Raw genomic sequence first — 23,221 nt, forward strand, 5'->3', positions numbered from 1 at the left:
CGCATGAATTACTTTCAAATTATTTAGGTGTCAATCAGGAACTCAAGCAGCTAAACACAGTCTGTTTCTCTGAATGGCAGAGCAAATATGTGAAAGTGAAACACAAAGCCAACCTGAAGTTACGAAAGACTTCATTAATATTACACTCATTGTTCAGCTCAGCACTTCTTTCTGTGCGTGTAGAACCGGTCTGAGTGTCTATCATCACTCACACTTGCAGCAGTAAAGAGCTCAACTCAGATTTGACCTAATCTGATTAAGGTAAATAGCTCGTGCATTGATACCTGTCGATACTGTGAAGTTATCAGAGCAAAGCCTCAGTGATTCGCAGACTGAGACGGAGGCTGGCCGGCCTGTGACTCCCTGCACGTTGTTAGTCCAGTCATTACATTTCGTTGCATCAGATCCTGACAACTAAACGGCTGCCAAATGAAAAGCCTCATTTGGGTTTGGAGAGAAGAAATACTGTTCCCTCCGCTGCATGTGCGCGTCTGCGCTGGCTGATGTGAAACATTTGTCTTTGAATTAGTACAACATACTGTTTTAGCCAAGAAACACTGCATTATGATACAACTAACAGTCTGAATGTGTTCCCAGTATCTGTTTTATAAAGACTGCATCCAACACTGTGCAAAAAATAACCTTGTATATTGTCCAGAAGAGTGACACGGTTGACTTTGTACCAATACATGTGCATTTGTCTGTAGAAAGAAACCACCCACATTATGATTCCAACCCTCACCTCATTTAACATAATCCATAATGCATAAAGATATAATCTCCACCTGACCAAATGTCTAAAAAAACGTAGCTCTAATGAGTTACTACGTCTTAGCTTGGAGTGAAACTGATAGGACTCTGAAAATAGCCTGCCGTGCTCTGAAATATTCAGCGTGTGAGTGAGTGTGTGTGTGTGTGTGTGTGTGTGTGTGTGTGTTATTTCAGTGCAGCCCGAGCAGGTCAGAGAGTAACTGTCCAGGACAACAAGTGCTGTTTGTTGTCTGCTTTGACAAAGCCAGCAGCGAAGGGCAGGGACTCCATTCAGGAAGCTCCCTTGTGATACTTTGTGTGTGTCGCACAGCAGCCGATTGAGGAGCCTCACTGGTTTGAGTGTATTTCTGTGTGTGTGTGTGTGTGTTCTCTCTGGTCAGCGACTGACCCTGGATTTTATCCTGCCAGATTAATTGTCAGATTCCACAGGTCATCTGGGATTTACTGTTCAAGACCAGCAGGATGTTGCAGGCAAGAAAGTGTGGGAATTCTGTGCGAGTGATTTTTTATTTTTCTTTCAAACTAAATTTCCTGGATGATATGACTTCTTCTTCTTTCTGCTGTGTTTGTCAATTTGAATGTGTTTGAACGTTTTCATCGATTTGTTTATGAGGGTTTTAATTACGAAGGCGGCACCAATAGATTAGAGTACTCTCTACGAGGAAAAAAAACACGCGGAAAAAACATAAATCATAATTGATCTGGATGTCGTGATCACGCAACATGGTCAGTCCTGGTATCATTTCAAGACGCATAATTGGATTATATTTGCATCCAGTCACTTTTCAAAGAAAACAACCGATCATTTCAGGAGGTCAGTGAGTCAGTGTTGCTCAGCAGCGAAGTGATGTAGGAAGGTGACCTTTTCTCCAACAGAGCACTGGGTGTAGCAGGAAGTTGTGGTCCCTCTGGCCTCCAGGCACCCTGTGGCTCAGTGGGATGGGTGCTGGTGGGAGGGAATTTGAGGGGCCCCCGAGCTCCAAACAACCATGCCCTCCCATGGACACCTGTGTATCCCACGTGTGTGTGTGTGTGTGTGTGTGCACAGTACTCCATGGCCTCATTTTCTTCATGCAATGTGGCCTGCAGAGATGAGTGAAAAACCCCTCTCAAAGTTAATGAAAACTGAAAAGCTCCTGACTCATGAGGGGGATTTGTCGTTGATGTCATCACCACATGGAGAAGTGGCGACTCTTGTGCAAAACAACAAGAGAGAAAATGTGTTTTCGCTCAGCCTCTACAGTAATCTGTAGCGCAGCTGTTGAGCTGTTGTTTTCAGGCACTTCTTTTTTTTTTTTTTTTTTTTTTTTTTGCACAGCTGGGAGTGGACCTTTCTCACAACATAAACATACATTGTGGCTCATATGATGATATTTGCCTTGCTATCATGAAGCAGTGTGCATCGGAGCTGCTGATCCTGATAAACAATGCAGTTTTTTTTTTGCAGTCATCATCGCTTCAGTGAGGTGGTTTTATTAAAAGATGTTTTAAATGTGTAAAAATCACAACTAGGAGGGCTTCCACATGCACATTTCTACAATAAGTGCTTTAAAAAAATGGGGTTTTCCTCACAGTCAAACTGTTTGATTTGATGGTATTTGTTATTGGTAGTACACCATTTACAGTGTCAGTGATGCATGCAGGGATGTCGCCAGTGCAAGGGGAAAGCAGTAGAGTACCCGCCCCCTGTAGTAAACCCAGCTCACTCCACACAGATTTAAAACAATCATAAAAATAAAAAAAATCACATATCTATAAGTCGCAAAAATGTGTGCGGGCTTAAAAATAAAGAGCTTGTTGTGATTAAGTTACAGCGCACTCCAGACATTATTATATATTGACAGGCTGGCTCAGAGAGCTCTGGCTCTTAATGTTTCTGTGCTTCAGCTGAACAATGGAGGTTTTCCGTCGATACTCTCTCTCTCTCTCACACACACACACACACACACACACACACACACACACTCTCTCTCTCTTTGCTGTTGCAGTCCGGAGCCCAGTATCCTCTCACTGCACCCAGGGCTGCAGATCACAATTTGGCAACCGTGCAAAATAAATGAAAAATACATATGAAAATAATAAAAAATAAATGCATGAAAATAACAAGCAATTTCTTGCGCCTTACCTTTATCTTGACTTGAAGAAATGCTCTCCTCCTCTTTCGGATTTGCAACCTGTGTTATTATGGACGTGTTGTCCATGGAAACGAGATGTTATGCACCTTCGGCTACACCGTTTTTTTTGTTTTGTTTTTTTTTTTATTCCCTGGCAAACATTACCAAAAGCGTACTACAGTCCTCCAGGCTGTGCACAGGCTATAGAGAGTCCGCTGTGTGCAGCATTAAAATCCCATTTTAATCGAAGCATGCAGAGTCCCATTCCCCCCGGAGCTTACGAACAAGACGAAATGTCAACGAGAAGAAGAAGAAGCCAACATGTGAGGTGACAGACAAAGCGTCAGGTCCTGCATTCAGGTCGTGTGTGTCCGCTGTGTGTGTTGTTGCAGGCAGCATAGCACCCCGCCTGCTGCTGCTGCTGCTGCTGCTGCTGCTACTGTACGCTCCGGCTCCAGTCCACACACAATATCAACTGCGTGATACGGTTACAGTGTTTACCCAGAGATGGCGACCGTCCTCCTGCCACAGGGCCATGAAGGCAGGCTCAACTACAACAACACGCCTTCAACATTTCTATATTATCAAGTCCAGTCCAGCCCACCCGCTCCACTGTCTGTTGGTGTTTTTCTTTTCTTTCCTGTTCCTTAAAGCTCAAGGCGAGGTTTTATAAAGATAAAGGTATTGGAGAAAAATAAAATGATTTCACATTTGTAGATGCGTCTACTTTTTTGTTTTTGTTGTTGTTGTTGTTGTTGTTAGGAAGTTTAAATTTTCTCACAACCTGGATTTTTATAAATACTGAGGTCAAGAATACAACAACCCCACCCACCTTATAAGACAAAAGTGTGAATTTTTACATTCTCTATATCAATCTAAGATTTATTTGGGTAATTTCACCTCTCTATGATTGGTTTAAAGACTTCAGCACAATAGTAGTTATATAAATCTGGACGTGAAATACTTTGTAGCCTAACACCGTCCAAATGGACGTAAGGTAGTTACAATGGGCCCCAGTGCTCATATGGTATGTCTTAACAAAGAGACTTGACATTGCACAACATCAGCATACACATTACCCAGCAGTCATCATTGCATTTTACAGTTTATGTAGAACAAGTTTATAATTTTCTTTACTGCTGCACTGCCTGTCCTGTCCTGCCCTGTATATTTATTAACCTGGCTAAGGCCATGTAGTGGTTAATAAATCATTTACTAACACTTTATAATCCATTAATATGAATTAACTTTCAGGTTGCCAAGTTGTGAACGCTCGTCTGCTGTTTTTTTTGTTGTTGTCTTTAAGCAGGACACAAGCTTTGTATTTTAAAGATAGATTATTGTAAAAAGACATTTATAAATTACTTCAGACTTGATGGTCAACAACCATCTAGTTACTAATCTACATAAAGCATTAGTAAATCACTTAGTATAATACCTAATGACTGCTTTATAAAGAGAACATATTTTTAAAAACAGTTATCAAAGCTGTGCAGCAGAGGCTGACTTTTAAGTATCCTACATTTCCCATAATGCAGTTCAGGAGCATCCTGTTTTTCCTGGTAAATTGACCTTGTCTTTTAAACTCCATAACACAGGATTTCGGTTCAAAAATAACGACTCTCCAAACCTAAGATGACATAATCCTGATGATATCACTATGATGTCAACAATGTTATTTTCTTAGGCTTGACAAAGCTCCTCCACAGCCACAGAAGACATTAAACAGCTGTTTTAACAGGCTGAGAAGCTCCCCCCTCCCCCAGCGAATAACTGGACCTCTGCAGCATGTGTAAAATCAGCAAACTTCCCTTTTAATCTATTGTTTACATCATGTTGCATCTTCCCCATCTCTTGAGCTGATATCCTCCTGTGCACCAAAGACCTACACCCTCCACATGCACTGATAAACAAACATTATTCATGCCATTTCAGCCTCAGTGGACCGTAGAATAACAACAAGGGAGATAAAGTGGTTTTCTGGTCCATTGCCAGCAGTGACGTGTCTGAGTGTTCGTCCCTCTTCACCTTCGCTGTCATTTTAGTGGAGCTGAGGCTCACACAGCCCTAAATGACCCCACCTGAGAGACAAGTGTATGATGGCATATGGACAGCAGAAAAACAGCAGTAAGTGCAGGCTGTCATCTGTTGATGCTGCTCATAATTAGTGTGTAATCTCCCAGCCGACATGATGCTCTTAATGTGGGTCAGTGCTTCTGCTCCGATGCTTACAATAATGTATGTGTGCAATTGACACCACAACGCGGGTCTCTGAGCCACTTTGTACAATCACAGTCACTTCTCAGCACTTGACAGTTGGTCTCAGGTTACTGTGTATGTCGAGACTGTATGGCCACTTGAGATGAGATGACACTGAGCCTGTATGTAACCACTGCTTTGCATACTAGATTATATGAGTAATTCCTCAAAGGAAAAAAGGAATGAGAGAAAATACATTTTAAGTGTCAGATTGATTACTTGCACAAGGGAATGATCGATCAGGGCATATCCAGTATAACAGTATAATAATCAGAATGTATGGACTTAAAACCCATAAAGGTGCAAAGTCACCCTTCATAATGGTTTCATTAATGGTCAATGAATAATTCACTGTATGACTGTATGACTAAATGTGACAATTAAACTTGACTAAAGCAGTTATAAATATTGATATTCCATTATATATGTAGTTACCATATTCTCTGCCATTATTAAGGACCTGCAATGGTTTTATATTGACAGTGGATCACATGAAGAGTGTTTACTTCACTCATAGGCAGCTTTCTTTCATCAGAATAGCAACATGGTGGAGCGTTTAGCAGCCAAAGAGTCAGATATTTCCCTTTAGGAGTTGGTGGAGACCAAAAACAGAGCTACTAAAAGGAGAGGGAATATTGCCTTAAACAATCATGACTCCTCACGTTGCTTCATGTCTGTGTATGTAGACATCTGTTTGCGAAGTTTGTACTACCAAATTTAAATTTAGTGTCTGTTTTATGTTCATAGCTTGTTTTTTGCAGCCCCCTAGTGACAAAAAAAAAACAGTTGCTGCAGGTTAAAGAGCTAAAAAAGAAAAGAAAGAAGAAGCTTTCTGCAGGGGGATTAACACCTATACATTTTATTTTATTTTACAACCTGGCAACCCAAAACATGTTCTTGTGGCTAATAACCTATCTATAAAGAACTGGCAAATTAATAAATAAAGTTGTTTATAAAGAATTACTCATTATAAAGTGGTTCCAACAATGATTTAGATTTTTTTTTTTTCTGGTTCATCATATAAATATTTGTTCACTCTCTCAGTTGTGGATCACGAGTTTGTGTAGGCAAGGCTGGTTGTTGCATATTCCCTTTAATGAAACCCTAAAGTGTCAGAAAACAACAAGCAGGGTGAATAGTTGTATGGTTGTCATCTGGATGTTAGACTAAGCACAGCACTTAAGAGCTTATTGGGGACACAGATAATCGCTCTCTGAGAAAAAAAATCACAGCTGCAGGGCACAAACATTTCCTCACCCACTTGTTAGTAAAGAAAGTAGTGAGTGTCAAAAGGATAAAGAAAAACCCACACATAATGGACCGGCACTATCTTAAGACATGAGGCTAAACACTGGACATTTCTGACATTTCTGTTTGTGAGTGGTGCGGCCCTCGAGCAATACGTTTCTGTTGATGAATAATTAAAATCAATATGATCTTGATATAAACTTTGATAAGACACAGATGATCTTTTTCGCCGCCTTCAAATACATCTGGTGTGCTGTCAGACTGCGGGGCCCTTGAATGTTTTATGAACGTGGGTGTAGCTCAGTAAGGAATTGGAATCGCATAATCCTCTCTCTGCATGGGCCTATTTCATGTTGTTTCCTCAAGATGTCGAGCTGTCGAGGTCCACCCCACATAAACACTGACATGGTGAGGCTCGGGGACACAGTTCAGCACAGGAATGGAAGATGTGAAGCAATACATCTGTAATAAAAAGGCTTTTTGTGTGTGTTTTCAGCCTAAAAATCCTCTTTCATGATTACATGATGTTTCTCTGTGGTTTATCACCTATATCCTTGGTATTATAGAATATTCCAAATTTAGAAAAAAACATGATTACACCAGTTTAGCGACTAGAATCTTGGTTTCAAAAGGCCCGGACACAAAGGCAGAAACCATCAAATATTATATAAGAAAAAGATATTCAAATGTGCTTACTTTTCCTCCTGAGTAAACTGATCTTTTACAGCTTAAAACAGTATTTTTATGCTGTCAAAATGTGTTTAAAATGTAAAGAGTAAAAGTCCATAGACCACTGTTTGCAAAAATAATTAATAAACATTTGTTGCTGATTTGCATCTTTAGAAATCATCAGTGTGCCTGTGGTGACACCTTGTGGAATAGAGCTAAACCTGCTAGATGCTATTTTAGTAACTTGTTTGTAATGTGGACGCATTTAGAAAGATTACGTAACATATACGCTGTGCTTATTCAGCTGTTAATGTCCACCTTAATATGTGCATTCATAATGAGATTCAAATATATTAAAATTCAAGAGTTAATGTCATCATCACTGTTGACTGTACGAGCCATCTTCTTACAGGCTTTTTATGTTGATGTTTAAAAGAGGAGGAGAGGACCAGCTGTTTCATTTTTTATTTATTATGAAACAGCTCGTCCTCATTATCTTGTATTTTCCATGTCATTGCTCTAATAAGTTTTCTTTTTTTATATAGCTACAAAGCAAATAACATTTCTCAAAGAAGAAAAAATGCATTTCTAACCTATTTTTTTGGGACATTTTGATGTATTTGACATGTCACAGTAGGAGAGAGCACAGGTGCAAATAAGAAAATGAATGTTGGCTGAATTCCATTCAGCTGCTTCAATTTCAGGGTCCTGGTATTGTGCTAGCTGCCTCACTGTCATGATTTAAATAGAACAGTTATTGTTCATGTTATTCTTAACACCTGCACTTTTCCTACACTTCCACCTGATGCTGTATTATCAAGCAGCACATGAACAGAGACCGACATGCTCGTTTTTTGACAAGGCAAGAAGCGACTGAAAAGACCTTGAGAAACCAGCCATCATCAATCAAAGTCATCAGCAAGGGCTATTAAAACGATTGAAATAGTAAAGGTTACATCTTGTCATTCATCTGCAAAATCGGGACAGGTTTTAATAAGACTGAGATGATGAGATTTGAGCCCTGGGGATATGTGAAGTGTCTGGGATTTATCTTGTGGGAGGAATTATTGGTCTTTACAGAAAGGCAATTCTGGTAAAGGAGTGAAGACAGAGCAGATATCGCAGGATAGATTATTAGTGGGGGATTCAACGATCATCTGAAGGTTTATGTGAGGTCCATAGTAAATCTGCTTTCATGCTCCTTTTTTTTTGTCCTCTTCAATTCAAGACTTTGAAAGAATAAAGGGAACAAATTCTTCTCATCCTTTACTTCTCAAATTCAATAAAACGCACGTCAGTGAATGTTGAATCACTGCTCAGGTGATGAAAAGGTTGTCAAACGTGTACTATTTGAAATATAGATGATACAAAGAAGAGAAAGGTGTTTCAGCACATTTGATCTTCTTACAAGGTGCTTGAAGAAGAAAAATCTGCACAAGCTGTAACACTGGCTGAAAATAAAGTGGACAATAAAGTTTCTGGAATTTTGATCCATTAATAAACATCGAAATGCAAGAAAGATCCACTGTGTCCTGATTATTGCACTCTGTATGTTATCGCTGTATTTTCAGAAAGACAGCAGTCTACATACAGAAAGATTACACCTCTCAACACTGAACAAGATTGGATCCTTCTCAGAGAACAAGTGGAATAAAAATCACTTTCTATTTGTAAAGATCTCAAGTTGAATTTCTTCTTTGCACATTTTGCACAAATTTCTATGCACATATTAAACTTCTAAGCACAGGTTTGAACAGGTTTAATTTAAATACAGATCTATCTATCTATCTATCTATCTATCTATCTATCTATCTATCTATCTATCTATCTATCTATCTATCTATCTATCTATCTATCTATCTATCTACACTCAAAAAAATGTATGCATTCAATATTAATAAAGCCAACTTGTTTGTCAAAACCCAGCAGTGAAAATGAATGCAGTCATTTTGAGTTCATTAGTACTATTATATAAATCTCATTACTGTACTTATTAACGTTGTTAATTAATTTATTTTAAAACTATGTAACTGAAATGCATAAAAGAGTCTGAAAATAGACGGCCCCCCAATCTTACATACTGGACCTTTAAATGTAGCTAAAAATGTATCAATTTAATTTAATTTAGTTTAGTTTAGTTTAGTTTAGTTTAATTTAATTTAGTTTAGTTTAGTTCAGAGTATTTTATTTTATTTTATTTTATTTTACTGAACGTTTTATATTTGACGAATCTGCGCCGTGTGTCTGTTTCCGGTCGTACGGAAAGTGCCTGCGCGGACCGGAAGCAGCGTTTACGTGCTCGCAGAGATTTCATCATCCTCTCTCGGTCCATGCTTCGTAGCGCGACATCAGCCCTGCTGAGGAGGACCAGCACCGAGATCCACTCCCTCTCTCCGCTGTCCACGGCCCGGTCGGTTCGGCTCCGCTACCCGCCTCAGAACAACAGCAGGCCGCTCTCAGCGTCGGTGAGGCTGCGGAAGAAGAAGCAGAAGAGCCCGTGGCTGCAGCAGGAAGGACGAACCATGGACGGGAACAAAATAGAGGAGATCCTCGCCCCTCTGAGGCTCGCGGTGAAGGAGCAGGTAACACATCTGTCTGCTCACACACTTTATCCACCTGACTCACAGCTGGAGGGAGAGTTTGGACCCGGCTTGAACCGGCTCCTCAATGAATGAGCACAGGAGTAGCTGCTAACGCTAGTCAGTCATGTCTGCGCCCTGTGCCACGTTTCAATGTGCTGATGGTGCTGCTGCAGACACTTGGAGGCAGGGTGGGGTTAACAAAATAAATAAATAAATCTCAGCTGACTGGTTTTGTTAACATGCCCAGATTTATTTGAGAGTTGAATCCAAGTTTCCTAAATGTCTTTTTGTGTTTTTAGGGGGACCTTGTGCGCCAGATGAAACAGGATGGAGTCCCTGATGTGGACGTCACCAAAGCTGTGGCTGAGCTGAAGGCAAGGAAGAGAACTCTGGAGGCCAAGGTGAGCGCCTGACCTGTGCATGTGGAAAAACATTGAGGGGAAAAACAGGTTTTCAAGCTGCTTTGTCATCGCTCCCTTACGTAATCTGGCTGATTTACTTTCATTAAAATCTGGGGGAGCGTGCCCGCACTTTTGTTCGTTTTTGTCCAACCGTGTTGACACTCACAGACCCGGGACCATGTGTTCAAATCTAATATGTTGCTGTAATCCGTTTTCTGTCACCGCTCATCCTCATCTCAGCTGATTTGGGGCTTGGACAAGTTCCCCAGTTCGTCATCTTCACAGAGAACAACAACAACAAGCATTCACACTCACGCTGACACCGATTTAGAGTCAACCTTTTTTTAACCTGTTTAGTCATGTCGTCGAACTAGACGCTGCACAGTCTCAGTCCGAGGTTCGAACCGTCAACCTTCTTGTGAAGCTGTGAGATGACACCGCTCCAGTGCTACTCCAAAATTTATAAGCTGAAAGGTTCACCTACTTGCTTCAGAGACTGTAACGCAGCCTCGTACACTGTAGTTTCAGTACGTCTCCATTTGCTAAATGAACACCCTGAGATGTGGTTGAAAGTGCCAGAAGCTAAGCAAGTGGACCTTTTTGAGTCTTAGGTTTATTTATAATAGGTCGTTCCTGAAGATCAACAATGTGATTCCATGTTTAGATCTTCCTACATTGATCCTGGTCATCAAACTCACAGCCTCTGTGTGATTCTCATCGCAGGAACTGTCACTGCAACCTAAAGATGACATCGTCGATCGGACCAAGATGGAGGATACCCTCAAGAGGCGTTTCTTTTACGACCAGGCCTTTGCCATCTATGGAGGTGAGACTTAAAGCCGCTGACGTTGGGAAAGCAAATGTTTCGCTTGGCGCGTAAATCGCCGTACTTGGATTTCTGTTACCATGCAGTAATGCTCCTCAGGTGTGAGCGGCCTGTACGACTTCGGCCCTGTGGGCTGCGCCCTGAAGAACAACATCCTGCAGGCCTGGAGGCAGCACTTCATCCAGGAGGAGCAGATCCTGGAGATCGACTGCACCATGCTGACCCCCGAGCCCGTCCTCAAGTATGTGGTCTTCTCATCCTTCTGTCTGCTGATACAAATATGTTTTTTGTCACCGTAACGAGTGCCTGGTGGTTCCTAGAGTCAGCTCCGAAGTGCTGAACTGTGGGTTTTTGTTAACAGGCGCATATTGATTCTGCAATTTTATGCATGGAAGCTGCCACCATAGCAGCCTTCCATAGCCCGGTTGCAGATACATCGTTCGGATGGAATTAAACATTCATGACGCTTCCTTTTTTAAGTCTTGAAAATTAAATATTCTGTTTGTTTGCAGGACATCAGGGCATGTGGACAAATTTGCTGACTACATGGTGAAAGATGTCAAGAATGGTGAATGCTTCAGGGCTGACCACCTCCTCAAAGGTAAGATTATTCCTCATCAGGCTGAGTGTATTTAAAGCCTTCCGCTGCAGTGCAAACTAAAGATTAGTCGTCCTGCAGGCACCTCCAGCCGAGTTCTTTTGTGAGTTCTTCATCTGTATTATTCATGGGATTCTGCAAACGCACGGGATGGACGCGGTCCAAAGTTATTTTGTTAGTAGCTCCTGCTGGTTGGCCCGGCTCGGAGTATCACTGTTGTGCCCGAGGGGAGAATAGAAGTGGTTGGACCAGCAGAAATCACAGGGGGCTTTTCACAGTCATACGAGCTGCAGGGACCACAGCGATTGAAACGGTGCCAAAGAGGTGGTGGTGGGGGGGATTTGAGATATAAGGAGAACATGTCAGGTCCTGAAAGACTCGACGACTAATTGGACGCCAAAGAGAAATGACAGGATGAAACTTGAGGAAAAAGTTATGTAATATCTTGAACAGTCGGGTGATAGTCTGACCTCTCTAAAAAGACGTGCATGACATCCTGCTGAAAGGTTCAGTGTTCATCTATCGTATGAACTATCATAACTTTTTTTGTTCTCGTGTCTCTGTGTCCTGCAGCTCATCTCCAGAAGCTGATGTCCGATAAGAAGTGTGCGGCAGAGAAGAAGGCTGAGATGGAGGAAGTCATCACTCAGGTCAGTGTTAGCCGAGACAAACAGAAAGGTTGTTTTTAAATGATTCACTGTACTTATTTTTCTCTTAATATTGTTTTCAGATGGACAACTACACCCAGCAGGAGCTGACTGACCTCTTTGTGAAATACAACGTCAAGTCACCCACCACAGGAAATGACCTCACACCTCCCATCTCCTTCAACCTGATGTTTCAGACGTCCATTGGACCTGGGGGGAACATGACAGGGTAAAAAACGAAATGTAATACCGCACAGAATTCCTGCTCGATGTTGTCGCATTTGTGTCTTTGTTGACTGAGTGTTTTGATCGAACTTTGCAGCTATCTGAGGCCTGAAACCGCTCAGGGAATCTTCCTCAACTTCAAGCGTCTGTTGGAGTTCAACCAGGGAAAACTGCCCTTTGCTGCTGCTCAGATAGGAAACTCCTTCAGGAACGAAATCTCTCCTCGCTCTGGACTCATTCGTGTTAGGTGATGTTAGGGTCCCCTTTTTAATATACACAATAAGTATTGTGTCTGTACTTGTACAGAGATGATAATCGCTCCACATTTCCACACAGAGAGTTCACCATGGCTGAGATCGAGCACTTTGTGGATCCAAATGAGAAGGTCCACCCTAAATTCCCCAATGTAGCCGATCTGGACATTATCTTATACTCCTCCAAGGCCCAGACCAGCGGCCAGTCTGCACAAATCATGAGGCTGGGGGACGCTGTGGAGCAGGTACAACAAATTTGATATTTGGAAGATGTACATCTATTTACTGTGGCTGAAAACACATTTTACAACATGCCAAAATGGGCTTGTAGATGTATTCACAGATAAATATGATGATAGAGCTGTTGAAATGACCATAACACGACTGTAACATGACTGTAGTTCTCAATAAATGTGATCTAGAATTGTGTTTAAGATTGTGTCCTGAATTAAATACCTTTTCTCTTATTTAGGGAGTGATCAATAACTCCGTCCTGGGATATTTCATCGGGAGGATCTACCTCTACCTTACTAAAGTTGGTATCGCCAAAGACAAGCTGCGTTTCCGACAGCACATGGACAACGAGATGGCTCACTACGCCTGCGACTGCTGGGATGCTGAAACCAAAACCTCCTATGTACGCTCCTTTCCAATTTTTGTTTACCCCCCTCATTTGTTATCAGATTAGTCTACTAACAATGTTTGTCCCCTTGCAGGGCTGGATTGAGATTGTGGGCTGTGCTGACCGGTCTTGCTTCGATCTGAAATGCCACGCACGAGCCACAAAGGTGCCTCTGGTCGCTGAAAAGCCTCTAAAAGAACCCATATCCTTAAACTGTGGCACCGCTACCAAGCAAAATGAACGTTATAAGCCCTCAGATGCCTTATTAATCCTCAGTTATTCCCCTTAACTGCTCCACACAAAGTTGTAAATGTCGTCCAGTTCGAGCCCAACAAAGGAGCCATTGGGAAGGCGTATAAGAAGGACGCTAAGATAGCAATGGAGTATCTGTCTGTGTGTGACGAATGCTTCATTACAGAACAGGAGCAGCTGCTCAACGAGACCGGGTGAGTGCCCGTTAACCGTGGTCGTACAGCATGTGTGCCCGATGATGAAAAGGTTGTGGCTGTGCCATTTCAAGCACAGTCAGCATGTTCTTCTTCCTCTGCAGAGAGTTCACCATCGAGACAGAAGGCAAGACGTTCAAACTCACAAAGGACATGGTCAGCGTGAAACGGTTCCAGAAGACCCTGCACGGTGAGATTCGCTCATGAGCTGTCGGAAATGAATGGATTTTCATGCGGACGAAGACGACTTCTATAACACGCAGCTTCTGTCCGTTTTCTTGTTTGCTCACAGTGGAGGAAGTTATTCCCAACGTAATCGAGCCCTCCTTTGGCATCGGTAGGATCATGTACACCATCTTTGAGCACACATTCCAGGTCAGAGAAGGTGACGAGCAAAGAACGGTAAGTCGATTTGTCTTTGTATCAACCATTTAGAGTCATGCTGTACAGCAGGGGTCGAAAGTGATGTTACCTATGCAATAACAGACATTTTTATCCCCCTCAAACCACCAACCATTCCTACATTTTAATATTTAATAGCTAATTAATAACAGATTTAACCTGGCTGCCTCACTCCTTGTGTGAATAAAAGTTGAGCTTTAAGGATCCATTGACTCCAAATTTGAAGATGACAGAAGTTAATTGCGGCTGCTAACTCTCAGTTCCTGTGTTGATGATGCCGACATTGAAGTGATTAACAATTGGTACATAATCTTAAGAGTCATGATACAGTGTAGTAATATTGACATAATCTAAAATGTCATCAGGCTCATTGTGTGCATTGTGTTGTCTTTTTGTCGCCTGTAGTGATTCTCGTTTTTCTTTTCCACAGTTCTTCAGCTTTCCCGCGACTGTAGCTCCGTACAAATGTTCCGTCCTGCCTCTGAGTCAAAACCAGGAATTCGTGCCCTTCGTGAGGGAATTATGTAAGTGCCCGCATAATCATACTGTACATGCTCTATTTCTGTTTGTGAAGGGGAAGCACCGTGTGCCGCCACTGCGCTCAACTTCTCTAACTTTGTTGTCGTTCTTCCCGTTTAGCCGAGGCGATGACTAAAAACGGCGTGTCTCACAAAGTGGACGACTCTTCAGGATCCATCGGCAGGCGCTACGCCAGGACGGACGAGATCGGAGTGGCGTTCGGCATCACCATCGACTTCGACACAGTGAACAAGACGCCTCACACGGCCACTCTGAGAGACCGCGACTCGATGAGGCAGATCAGGGCCGAGGTACAGCACGCATTCCATCAGATTCCTCAAATATAGTGTCCCTTTATGTCCGCTGTGAATTTAAACACAATCACATAAACATGTTTATTTATTTTTTTTCTCCACAGGTCAGTGAGTTGCCCGTGCTTGTTCGGGATTTGTCCAACGGCACAATGAGCTGGGAGGAAGTGGAGATGAAGTACCCCATATTCGAAGGACAGGAGACCAGCAAGAGGGACACAGTCGAAGAGTAAAGCTCAGTCGTCTGCCAGTCACTCCATTTAAAAAAAATAAAAAATAATAATCCACAGACTTGTTGCACATGCATCACAGGAAGAAATATTGCAACTGTATTGTGATAAGCTATAGTGGTGCGCCTTGTGTTCTACACCACTGCAATCACTAAAATGTCATGTACTCATCATATCTAACAGTTGTGGGAAGCTTGCACAGGACTGTTGTTTCTTTCGAAGAGCAACTTTTCATCCATGTTATGACCATGTCGCTATCTTTTCAAAGGGAGAAAAATGTAATCAGGTTGTTGTCAGTGGAAGGAGGCTTCCACCATTCCGGTTTTCAGGCAGAGTGGATTGAGATATTTAACAATTTCAATAAAAACAGCCAGCACTTACTGGACACGGGCATTCAACTCTTAATGTTTTCTATCCAGCTCTCAAAGCTCCACAGACGGAGCGACGTACAACCGCTAAATGTCCAGAGATCACGGCTATAACAAGAGTGTCAGGTCACAAACACGGTGGCCACAGCAAGCCGCAGGTTTCATCATGTGTAACAGCATAAATGTCTTGACTGCATCTTGGATTACACTATAGCAGCAGCAGTTTAATGTCTATTATTCATTTAGACCACTAGATGTCATCAGATGGTTCTTCCTGGAGGGGAATCCTCATGGGGAAGTCCTGGCACGAAGCTCTACGTGCTGTGTAGAGCTTGAGGACAGGACACGTGTTTCTGCCGTGGGAAACATCCAGCACAATAAACAGACACAGAATAACTGAATATTCTGTGAGTAGTTCTTAAACTTTAAATCATTACAGATAAAATAAAACATTTATGTCATTGTAGCCAGCTGATTGTGGATTATTTATTGTTACAAAATTAGTAGGAGCTCAGTGAATCGATGCAGTTAGATCTTTTATAGTTTCCTCCCAGGGTCACCAGATGATCAAAATGTGACTTAATGTGCAATGTCATGTCATGACTGACAGCTGGGCAAAGCAGGCAGCTCTAGCTTGTGGCCCTGAGGGCAAATGTGTAAATTTGTTCAGGTGTAATCAAGTATTCTGGGAGCCTTTTTTTTCTCAAAATGATGGAGAGGGATTCACCAAATGTCCCCTGCAAGACTCAAACACAATACATTACTGCCCTTAAAGTGCCTTTCACCCAAGTGGCAATCTCAGTAGCTGTGAAGTGAATGCTGAAGTGCCTAAAGCTGCACTTCCTGAAACGTCCACTTGAGGCTGGCTACAGAACAAGTCAGTCTCCATAGGTCCCCATGTTAAAATGTCCAACTTTACAGCAGGAATAAACATGTTTACAACCTGGTACAAAAAATGGCTATGGCTAATTTCCACTTCTGAGTCTGAATCTTTATAAAACTCACCTGTTTCATTAAAAAACAAACTGTCTATGTCTTATACTTTAATACTTAATATTAGTATTAGAGAAGAAATGACAACATCTGATTTTATTATCTTTTTTTATTTCAGTTTACTTTGATTGAAATATATTTGTGTTTCAAATCAAATAACCAAATCATTGGGACTATGCAAATCATCTGCTATATATAGTCAAGGAGGAACAATACTATAACTGCTGCATTAACACAGCCGTGTCTGGTTGTTGGTGGACTTTGGTTCACATCTGTCTTCAGTGCAGAAGCACAAAGGCTCTGAATGGGTTTCCTGGATGATGCAACATAAAGCGCTGGTTTCAGACAGCCTGCACAGAGACCTCCCCTTATTTTCCCTGAGCTTAAAGAAGCCTGAAGGAGGAAAGTGAGAACAGTCCAGAGCAAACCCAGCACAGCAGACACAGCACGCTGCAACGAGCTCTCAACATGGAAGAAGTACTGATGCCTTTGAGGGAGGCTGTGAGGGAACAGGTGAGATATTCAGACAGGTAACACACCTGCAGGGCGTAAACATATCGTCCAGTTTGTGATTTTTCTAATACCAGACGATTTAATCAGCATGAAACTTTACATAATAATTTTACAGCTTATGTCTATGAGGATGAAAACTGTTGTTTTCTGAATATGCTTGCTCGTTGTTTGGTTCAGCTGCTGCAACAGATTTTTATCAATGACTAGAAGTTATGCAGAGCATGTGACAACTTAAGTAAACCCAGTTAAACTAAAACTAAAACTAAAAAATGACGCATAATGCAGTATATGATACACACGTACAAACTTTACATTTGCCCTCCTATAGCAGCATTTATCTCTAAATATACAAGCCATGTGGATGTTTATAAATGGAAGATTAGAGGGTTATAATAACTATAATTACAGGAAGTGCAGAGAAAAAAGACAAGTGAATGTATGTACAGGTTGTATGTAGTTGTTTGTGTGTTTTCTACTTATATTTATTACTTTGTACTTTGTATATTTTTATTCTATTTAATGTATTATTTTATCTTTTTATCATATTTTTACATATTGTTTATTTTTTATTTTTTTAATGCTTTATATTGTCTCATCTTTTAAATATATTTTTCCATTACCGTGTTCGTAACCTTCTTCTGCTTTTGCGTATCCTGTTTTCTCTGTCAAAGAACTACTTGTAAACTCTGTTTTTAAAGGTGCTATATAAATAAAGTTACTATTATTTTTATTATCTAGATATAAAACAATGGCTTGATTAAATTGTAAGTTGTTTTCTGAGGGGAAAATATATTTTTCTGCAGGGTGACTTGGTGCAACAGTTGAAAGAAAAAGGCGCCACAGAGCAGGAGCTGAGCAGAGCCGTTGCAGAGCTGAAAGCCCGGAAAAAGATTCTCGAGGCAAAGGTCAAGAGTCTGAACCGCTTACTGTTTATTTCCTATCTTATCTGCATCCTTGCATTGTTTGCTTCCACTTTCTGTTTGTGTCATAGATTTTTTTCTTTAGTTCACATGCAGTGTTTTCGGTTTCAGTTTCTCTCGTCCAGTTTGAGGCGTAATTTCCTCAACTTTTATACAATCATGCACCCTCACTTTGTAGGAGCTAGCTCTGCAGCCCAAAGATGACACAGTGGACAGAGTGAAGATGGAGGATACTTTAAAGAGGAGATTCTTCTACGATCAGGCTTTTGCCATATATGGAGGTAAGTTATTACAAAATAAGCACAGCATGAATATATTTAAATGTACAGACCGATCACTGTTTGTTTCTCAGGTGTGAGCGGCCTGTACGACTTCGGCCCTGTTGGCTGCGCCCTGAAGAACAACATCCTACAGGTGTGGCGGCAGCACTTCATCCAGGAGGAGCAGATCCTGGAGATTGACTGCACCATGCTGACCCCCGAGCCCGTCCTCAAGTAGGTGCCGATAAACTCGACGTGCACTTTTTTCTATTCCACCTTGTCTTGAATGAGAAAGTTGCATTTGTCCTTCACAGGACGTCGGGGCATGTGGATAAATTCGCTGACTACATGGTGAAAGATGCCAAGACAGGAGAATGCTACCGTGCTGATCACCTCCTGAAAGGTGACGTTGTCCTATACCATCATTATGTCATTAGTAGAATTAAAATGGGCCACACCTAGTCCAGTCCCTCCAGTCCCTGCTTTGCTGACAAGGTGTCAGATTTCATTCCTAAAGAGAAGAATGACCTGATGACCTGAAGGCAAAACCCTTCTATTAGAGCAGTCTGAGCTGTGAGCGTGCAAATTATATGTATCCGAAACTCCAAAATATATCATCACAATCAACCAGCCACTATATTCTGGTTATATTTTCCACCTTTTTGAATTATTCTCTGCAGGGCAAGCATGTTTAAGGTGGTCTATAAGGACTGGACAGGCTTCTGCCTGCCCTTATAGATCATTACTGAGATGTCTACCCTAAGGAGAGGCAGGATTACGTAACCAACTGGTTTTTCAGGTGTTTGAGTTAATCTGTTCATCTGTGACTATAATAAGAAAGTTTTACTTAATAAAACCAGTTGGCACAGTATTTTATGTTTGTCTGTAGACCAAACAACTTTTTTAAACCTTTGTTTGCAATTGAATACACTGACTTTCAATGAAAAAGGCCCAAAAAACAACTCAGGATTTCAGCTTTAAATGTATTTAGTAAAAGTGAAAAACTGCTCTGTAGTATTATTTTGAGTGATTACTTCTTATAGCTGTGTTTGTGCTGACAAACGGAAACCATTCATATGAGATCAGGACAGTTTAAATGAACCTGGACTCCAGAATCAACATTAAGACAACAGGAAGTTTGTATTTTTTGGATTTTACTGCTTCTAAATCCAAAATCTTTTAAAATATTTTCCATTTTGCACCTCTTTGGAACCTCCTTTACAAATGGGTGACCATTTCAGGCCAAAGAACAAGACTTGACTGATTTAAAATGTGTATTGAATCATTGATTGAATCACTGTAACAGCTGCTTAATGAAGTATTGTGTTTTTATCACAGCTCACTTAAAAAAACTGATGTCCGATGAGAAGTGCTCTGCAGAGAAGGTGGCCGAGATGGACGATGTAATCACTCAGGTGGGCGCTTGGCAAACACGTCTCCTACACATGCTGTCATTCACACATTCACAATAATAATAACCCTCTAATGGTTTTCTCTCTGCTCTAGATGGACAACTACACCCAGCAGGAGCTCGCTGATCTCTTTGTGAAATACAACGTCAAGTCCCCTTCAACAGGAAATGACCTCACACCTCCCATCTCCTTCAACCTGATGTTTCAGACGTCCATCGGACCAGGCGGGAACACGCCCGGGTACTGATGAGTAAAAACACAGCATCTTCTTCTCTCTTCTTCTATGAACCATTTGCTGTATTAAAATTATATCAACTAACTGTAACTTTGCAGCTATCTGAGGCCTGAAACAGCTCAGGGAATGTTCCTCAACTTCAAACGCTTGCTGGAGTTTAATCAGGGGAAACTTCCCTTTGGTGCCGCTCAGATCGGAAACTCTTTCAGGAACGAGATCTCCCCTCGCTCTGGACTCATTCGTGTTAGGTAATCAGACACTCCTTTATTCCTCACTTGCACATTATGATGACTGTACAGTAAGATGTAAACTTTTCCTGCTTGCAGGGAGTTCACCATGGCTGAGATTGAGCACTTTGTGGATCCAAAAGACAAGATCCACCCTAAATTCTCCAACGTGGCCAACCTGGAGATCATGTTGTTCTCTTCCAAGGCTCAGACCAGCGGCCAGTCTGCACAAATCATGAGGCTGGGGGACGCTGTGGAGCAGGTGGGCATCATTTAATTGACTTATAATTATATTACGTGGGCGTGCTGAAAACATGCCTGATCTAATGCGGACATAGTTACAAATCTTCTTTTCGTCTATGCTACAGGGAGTGATCAACAATTCAGTGTTGGGTTACTTCATTGGAAGGATCTACCTCTATCTAATTAAAGTGGGGCTGTCCAAAGACAAAGTGCGCTTCCGTCAGCACATGGAAAACGAGATGGCTCACTACGCATGCGACTGCTGGGACGCTGAGTCCAAAACCTCCTACGTAAATCTTCTTCTTTTATTCACACATATAGACGGAGATATTTGGAACTGTGGGCTTGAGTCAAGTTTTGTTTTTGCTCCTTCAGGGTTGGATTGAGATCGTGGGCTGTGCTGACCGAGCCTGCTATGACCTCTCGTGTCACTCCAGAGCCACCAGAGTCCCTCTAGTGGCTGAAAAGCCACTGAAAGAACCCATATCCTTTAATTCTCCCTGTCCAACAACCTCATAATCAGCTATCATCTGATCACAACCTGCACTTAGAAAGTTAGATTTAAGATTGTAAGCATGCACGCTACAATCATTACATGTTTTGTGCATGTTCTACACCAGCAAGCAGTAAATCTACTACAGTGTATTTTCTGATATTACCAGTAGGAGTCGCCAAAGTCAGCTATGTTAAAATCTGGACCTTTAAAGTCTCCCTTCACTTAAAAATGCGTTCTGCTTATTTTCAGCTCCACTGTGCAGGATAATGAACATGCAGATCTGGCTGTTTTCACATCCATCTGCAGAAGAAAGAAGGTTTCTCTGTGATCACTTAAATTTGAGTTCAATGTGTTTTGCGTGCTATATGATTTGTGATATTAGGAAACCAATTGTGACTCTAATATGCAACTTACGCAAGTGTAAAGTGGAAACTTTACACATTTATAGAGTTCTCTTATTTACCTAACTGACCTTGATTTGTTTCTGTTTGCTGGAGAAGGCCGTGATCTCTGTAAAATGCTGATTTCTCTGTTTTACTCCTTAACTTCTTCACACAAAGTAGTAAATGTTGTCCAGTTTGAGCCCAATAAGGGTGCCATAGGAATGGCCTACAAGAAAGATGCCAAGTTGGTTCTGGAGTACCTGGCCGTCTGTGACGAATGCTACATCAGTGACCAGGAGAAGCTTCTTAATGAAAACGGGTAATTTCTCCTGAAGAAAAGGTTATTCATGAATGTGATTGTGTGTATTTCTATTCAAAGTCACTTTGGTGTTGTGTTTATGACTGTAGGGAGTTCAGCCTTGAGACAGCGGGCAAGACTTTTAAACTGACCAAAGACATGGTCAGTGTGAAGAGGTTCCAGAAAACGTTGCACGGTAAGAGGCGAGCAAACTTTCCTCAGCGCTGTAGAACAGAACAATGAGCTGTTCATGTGGGAAAACAACAGTCTCTATTTTCCCACAGTGGAGGAGATTGTTCCCAATGTAATCGAGCCGTCCTTTGGCATCGGCCGAATCATGTACTCTATCTTCGAACACTCGTTCCACGTCCGGCAAGGGGATGAACAGAGGACGGTGAGAATACTCCAAAAACAAGCAAAAAGATCTGAGTAACAATGACTGTTTTGGTCTTTTTTTTTAATTATTAAAGATGTTTTATTTCTTGTCCAGTATTTCAGCTTCCCTGCCACTGTAGCTCCATACAAATGTTCCATCCTACCTTTGAGCCAAAACCAGGAGTTTAAGACATTTGTCCAGCAGTTGTGTAAGTTTGACACTAACCTCCAGATTCTAATACAGTAACATTTAGTTTACGGAGATAGTTTGACATTTTGGGAAATATTTCTGTTTCACTTTGTTTGTTAAGAGTTAGACTTAACTTACAACTAAGACAAATGACATACCAGACACATTCTCTTAGCTTAGGATAAAGACTGGAAACAGGGATAAACTGTCCAAATGTAACAAAAATCTTTTTACCTCCACAATTTAGAGATAGTTTTTATGCTTTTTATGCAAGAAAGCAAATAAGGGTATTTCCCAAAACTGTTTCTTTATAAATTTAGGCTATGTCCTTTTTGTTATCTTTTAAAATTGATTCATTTTTTGTGTGTTCTTTCTCCCCCTTAGCCGAGGCCATGACTAAAAACAGCGTGTCTCACAAAGTGGACGACTCTTCGGGATCTATCGGGAGGCGTTACGCCCGGTCAGACGAGATCGGAGTGGCGTTTGGCATCACCGTCGACTTCGACACGGTGAACAAGGCGCCTCACACGGCTACTCTGAGAGACCGCGACTCGATGAGGCAGATCAGGGCCGAGGTAGTACAATCCAATAACTGCAGCTTCAATGAACAAAATATAAGTACCACGTGTTTGCTGATTTGTTTGTTTGTTTGCAGGTCACTGAGTTGCCAGGGATGGTTCGTGATCTGGCTAATGGCACCTTGACGTGGGCTGAGGTGGAGAGCAAGTACCCCATCTTTGAAGGACAGGAAACCAGCAAGAAGGAATAACCAAACTGGGACTCCTCTAGGGACCAATAAAGATTTTACATTTTGCCATAGTTATTTCTTGAAACAGAAAGCTTTTTTATTCTCATGAATTTTATAATTTTATATACAGGACAAAGATATTATCTTGTTGTTTATGATGGTATGATGGGGACTGGAACATGTCACATAGACTGGAGGAAAGCTCAACCAATCACAAACAAGTTGGAGGGCTAATCCAGTCCTCTGTGGCTCCAGTGTTACCGTCACCTGAGCAACTCTCTTAACAACTCCCCGATGGATGTGTAGTACTGATACTGTGAAAGCAGAAAACATATAGCCAGGTATGGATTTGAGTCTCATACATTTTTATATATATACTGCCTTGATTTACGCTTTCAAATAAACCACATAGCTTCCTATACGGTTCTTTTCTTTG

At 41.5% G+C, this 23,221-nt stretch overlaps 3 protein-coding genes and 1 non-coding gene across 5 annotated transcripts in view; 3 read left to right on the plus strand and 1 right to left on the minus strand.

Annotated features, from left to right (window-relative positions):
* Positions 1-3,520, minus strand: part of ctdspla (CTD (carboxy-terminal domain, RNA polymerase II, polypeptide A) small phosphatase-like a) — a 31,486-nt gene extending 27,966 nt beyond the window's left edge. Inside the window, exon 1 of one of the 2 annotated variants that reach the window (XM_027274197.1) lies at positions 2,897-3,520. In XM_027274197.1, coding sequence (XP_027129998.1) covers positions 2,897-2,972 — 76 coding nt within the window. In that variant the 5' untranslated portion in view covers positions 2,973-3,520. The remainder of the gene's footprint in view (positions 1-2,896) is intronic. The other variant, XM_027274198.1, reaches the window with a different exon arrangement.
* Positions 3,521-9,316: 5,796 nt separating this feature from the next.
* LOC104937015 (glycine--tRNA ligase) lies at positions 9,317-15,517 on the plus strand. The gene is made up of 17 exons (XM_027274196.1): positions 9,317-9,643; positions 9,943-10,044; positions 10,768-10,870; positions 10,970-11,111; positions 11,383-11,471; positions 12,042-12,118; positions 12,199-12,344; positions 12,438-12,587; positions 12,677-12,839; positions 13,067-13,231; positions 13,311-13,418; positions 13,517-13,662; positions 13,767-13,852; positions 13,955-14,064; positions 14,495-14,588; positions 14,704-14,894; positions 15,002-15,517. The coding sequence occupies exons 1-17, from the start codon at positions 9,392-9,394 to the stop codon at positions 15,125-15,127; spliced, it is 2,250 nt and encodes a 749-aa protein (XP_027129997.1). The 5' UTR covers positions 9,317-9,391; the 3' UTR covers positions 15,128-15,517.
* On the plus strand, positions 11,175-11,309 carry LOC113744536 (small nucleolar RNA SNORA84). The gene has a single exon (XR_003461619.1). It is a non-coding gene; the product is annotated as a small nucleolar RNA SNORA84 (small nucleolar RNA).
* A 1,345-nt stretch (positions 15,518-16,862) lies between the features above and the next one.
* LOC104937430 (glycine--tRNA ligase) lies at positions 16,863-23,204 on the plus strand. Its single transcript, XM_019273679.2, has 17 exons — positions 16,863-16,998; positions 17,802-17,903; positions 18,097-18,199; positions 18,271-18,412; positions 18,493-18,581; positions 19,517-19,593; positions 19,685-19,830; positions 19,924-20,073; positions 20,152-20,314; positions 20,421-20,585; positions 20,671-20,778; positions 21,348-21,493; positions 21,583-21,668; positions 21,757-21,866; positions 21,963-22,056; positions 22,422-22,612; positions 22,693-23,204. Exons 1-17 carry the CDS (start codon positions 16,954-16,956, stop codon positions 22,804-22,806), a joined length of 2,031 nt encoding a protein of 676 aa, XP_019129224.2. The 5' UTR covers positions 16,863-16,953; the 3' UTR covers positions 22,807-23,204.
* Positions 23,205-23,221: the final 17 nt, after the last annotated feature.

Source organism: Larimichthys crocea, chromosome XXIII (assembly GCF_000972845.2).
Source record: "Larimichthys crocea isolate SSNF chromosome XXIII, L_crocea_2.0, whole genome shotgun sequence".
In the NCBI taxonomy this organism is placed as follows: domain Eukaryota; kingdom Metazoa; phylum Chordata; class Actinopteri; family Sciaenidae; genus Larimichthys; species Larimichthys crocea.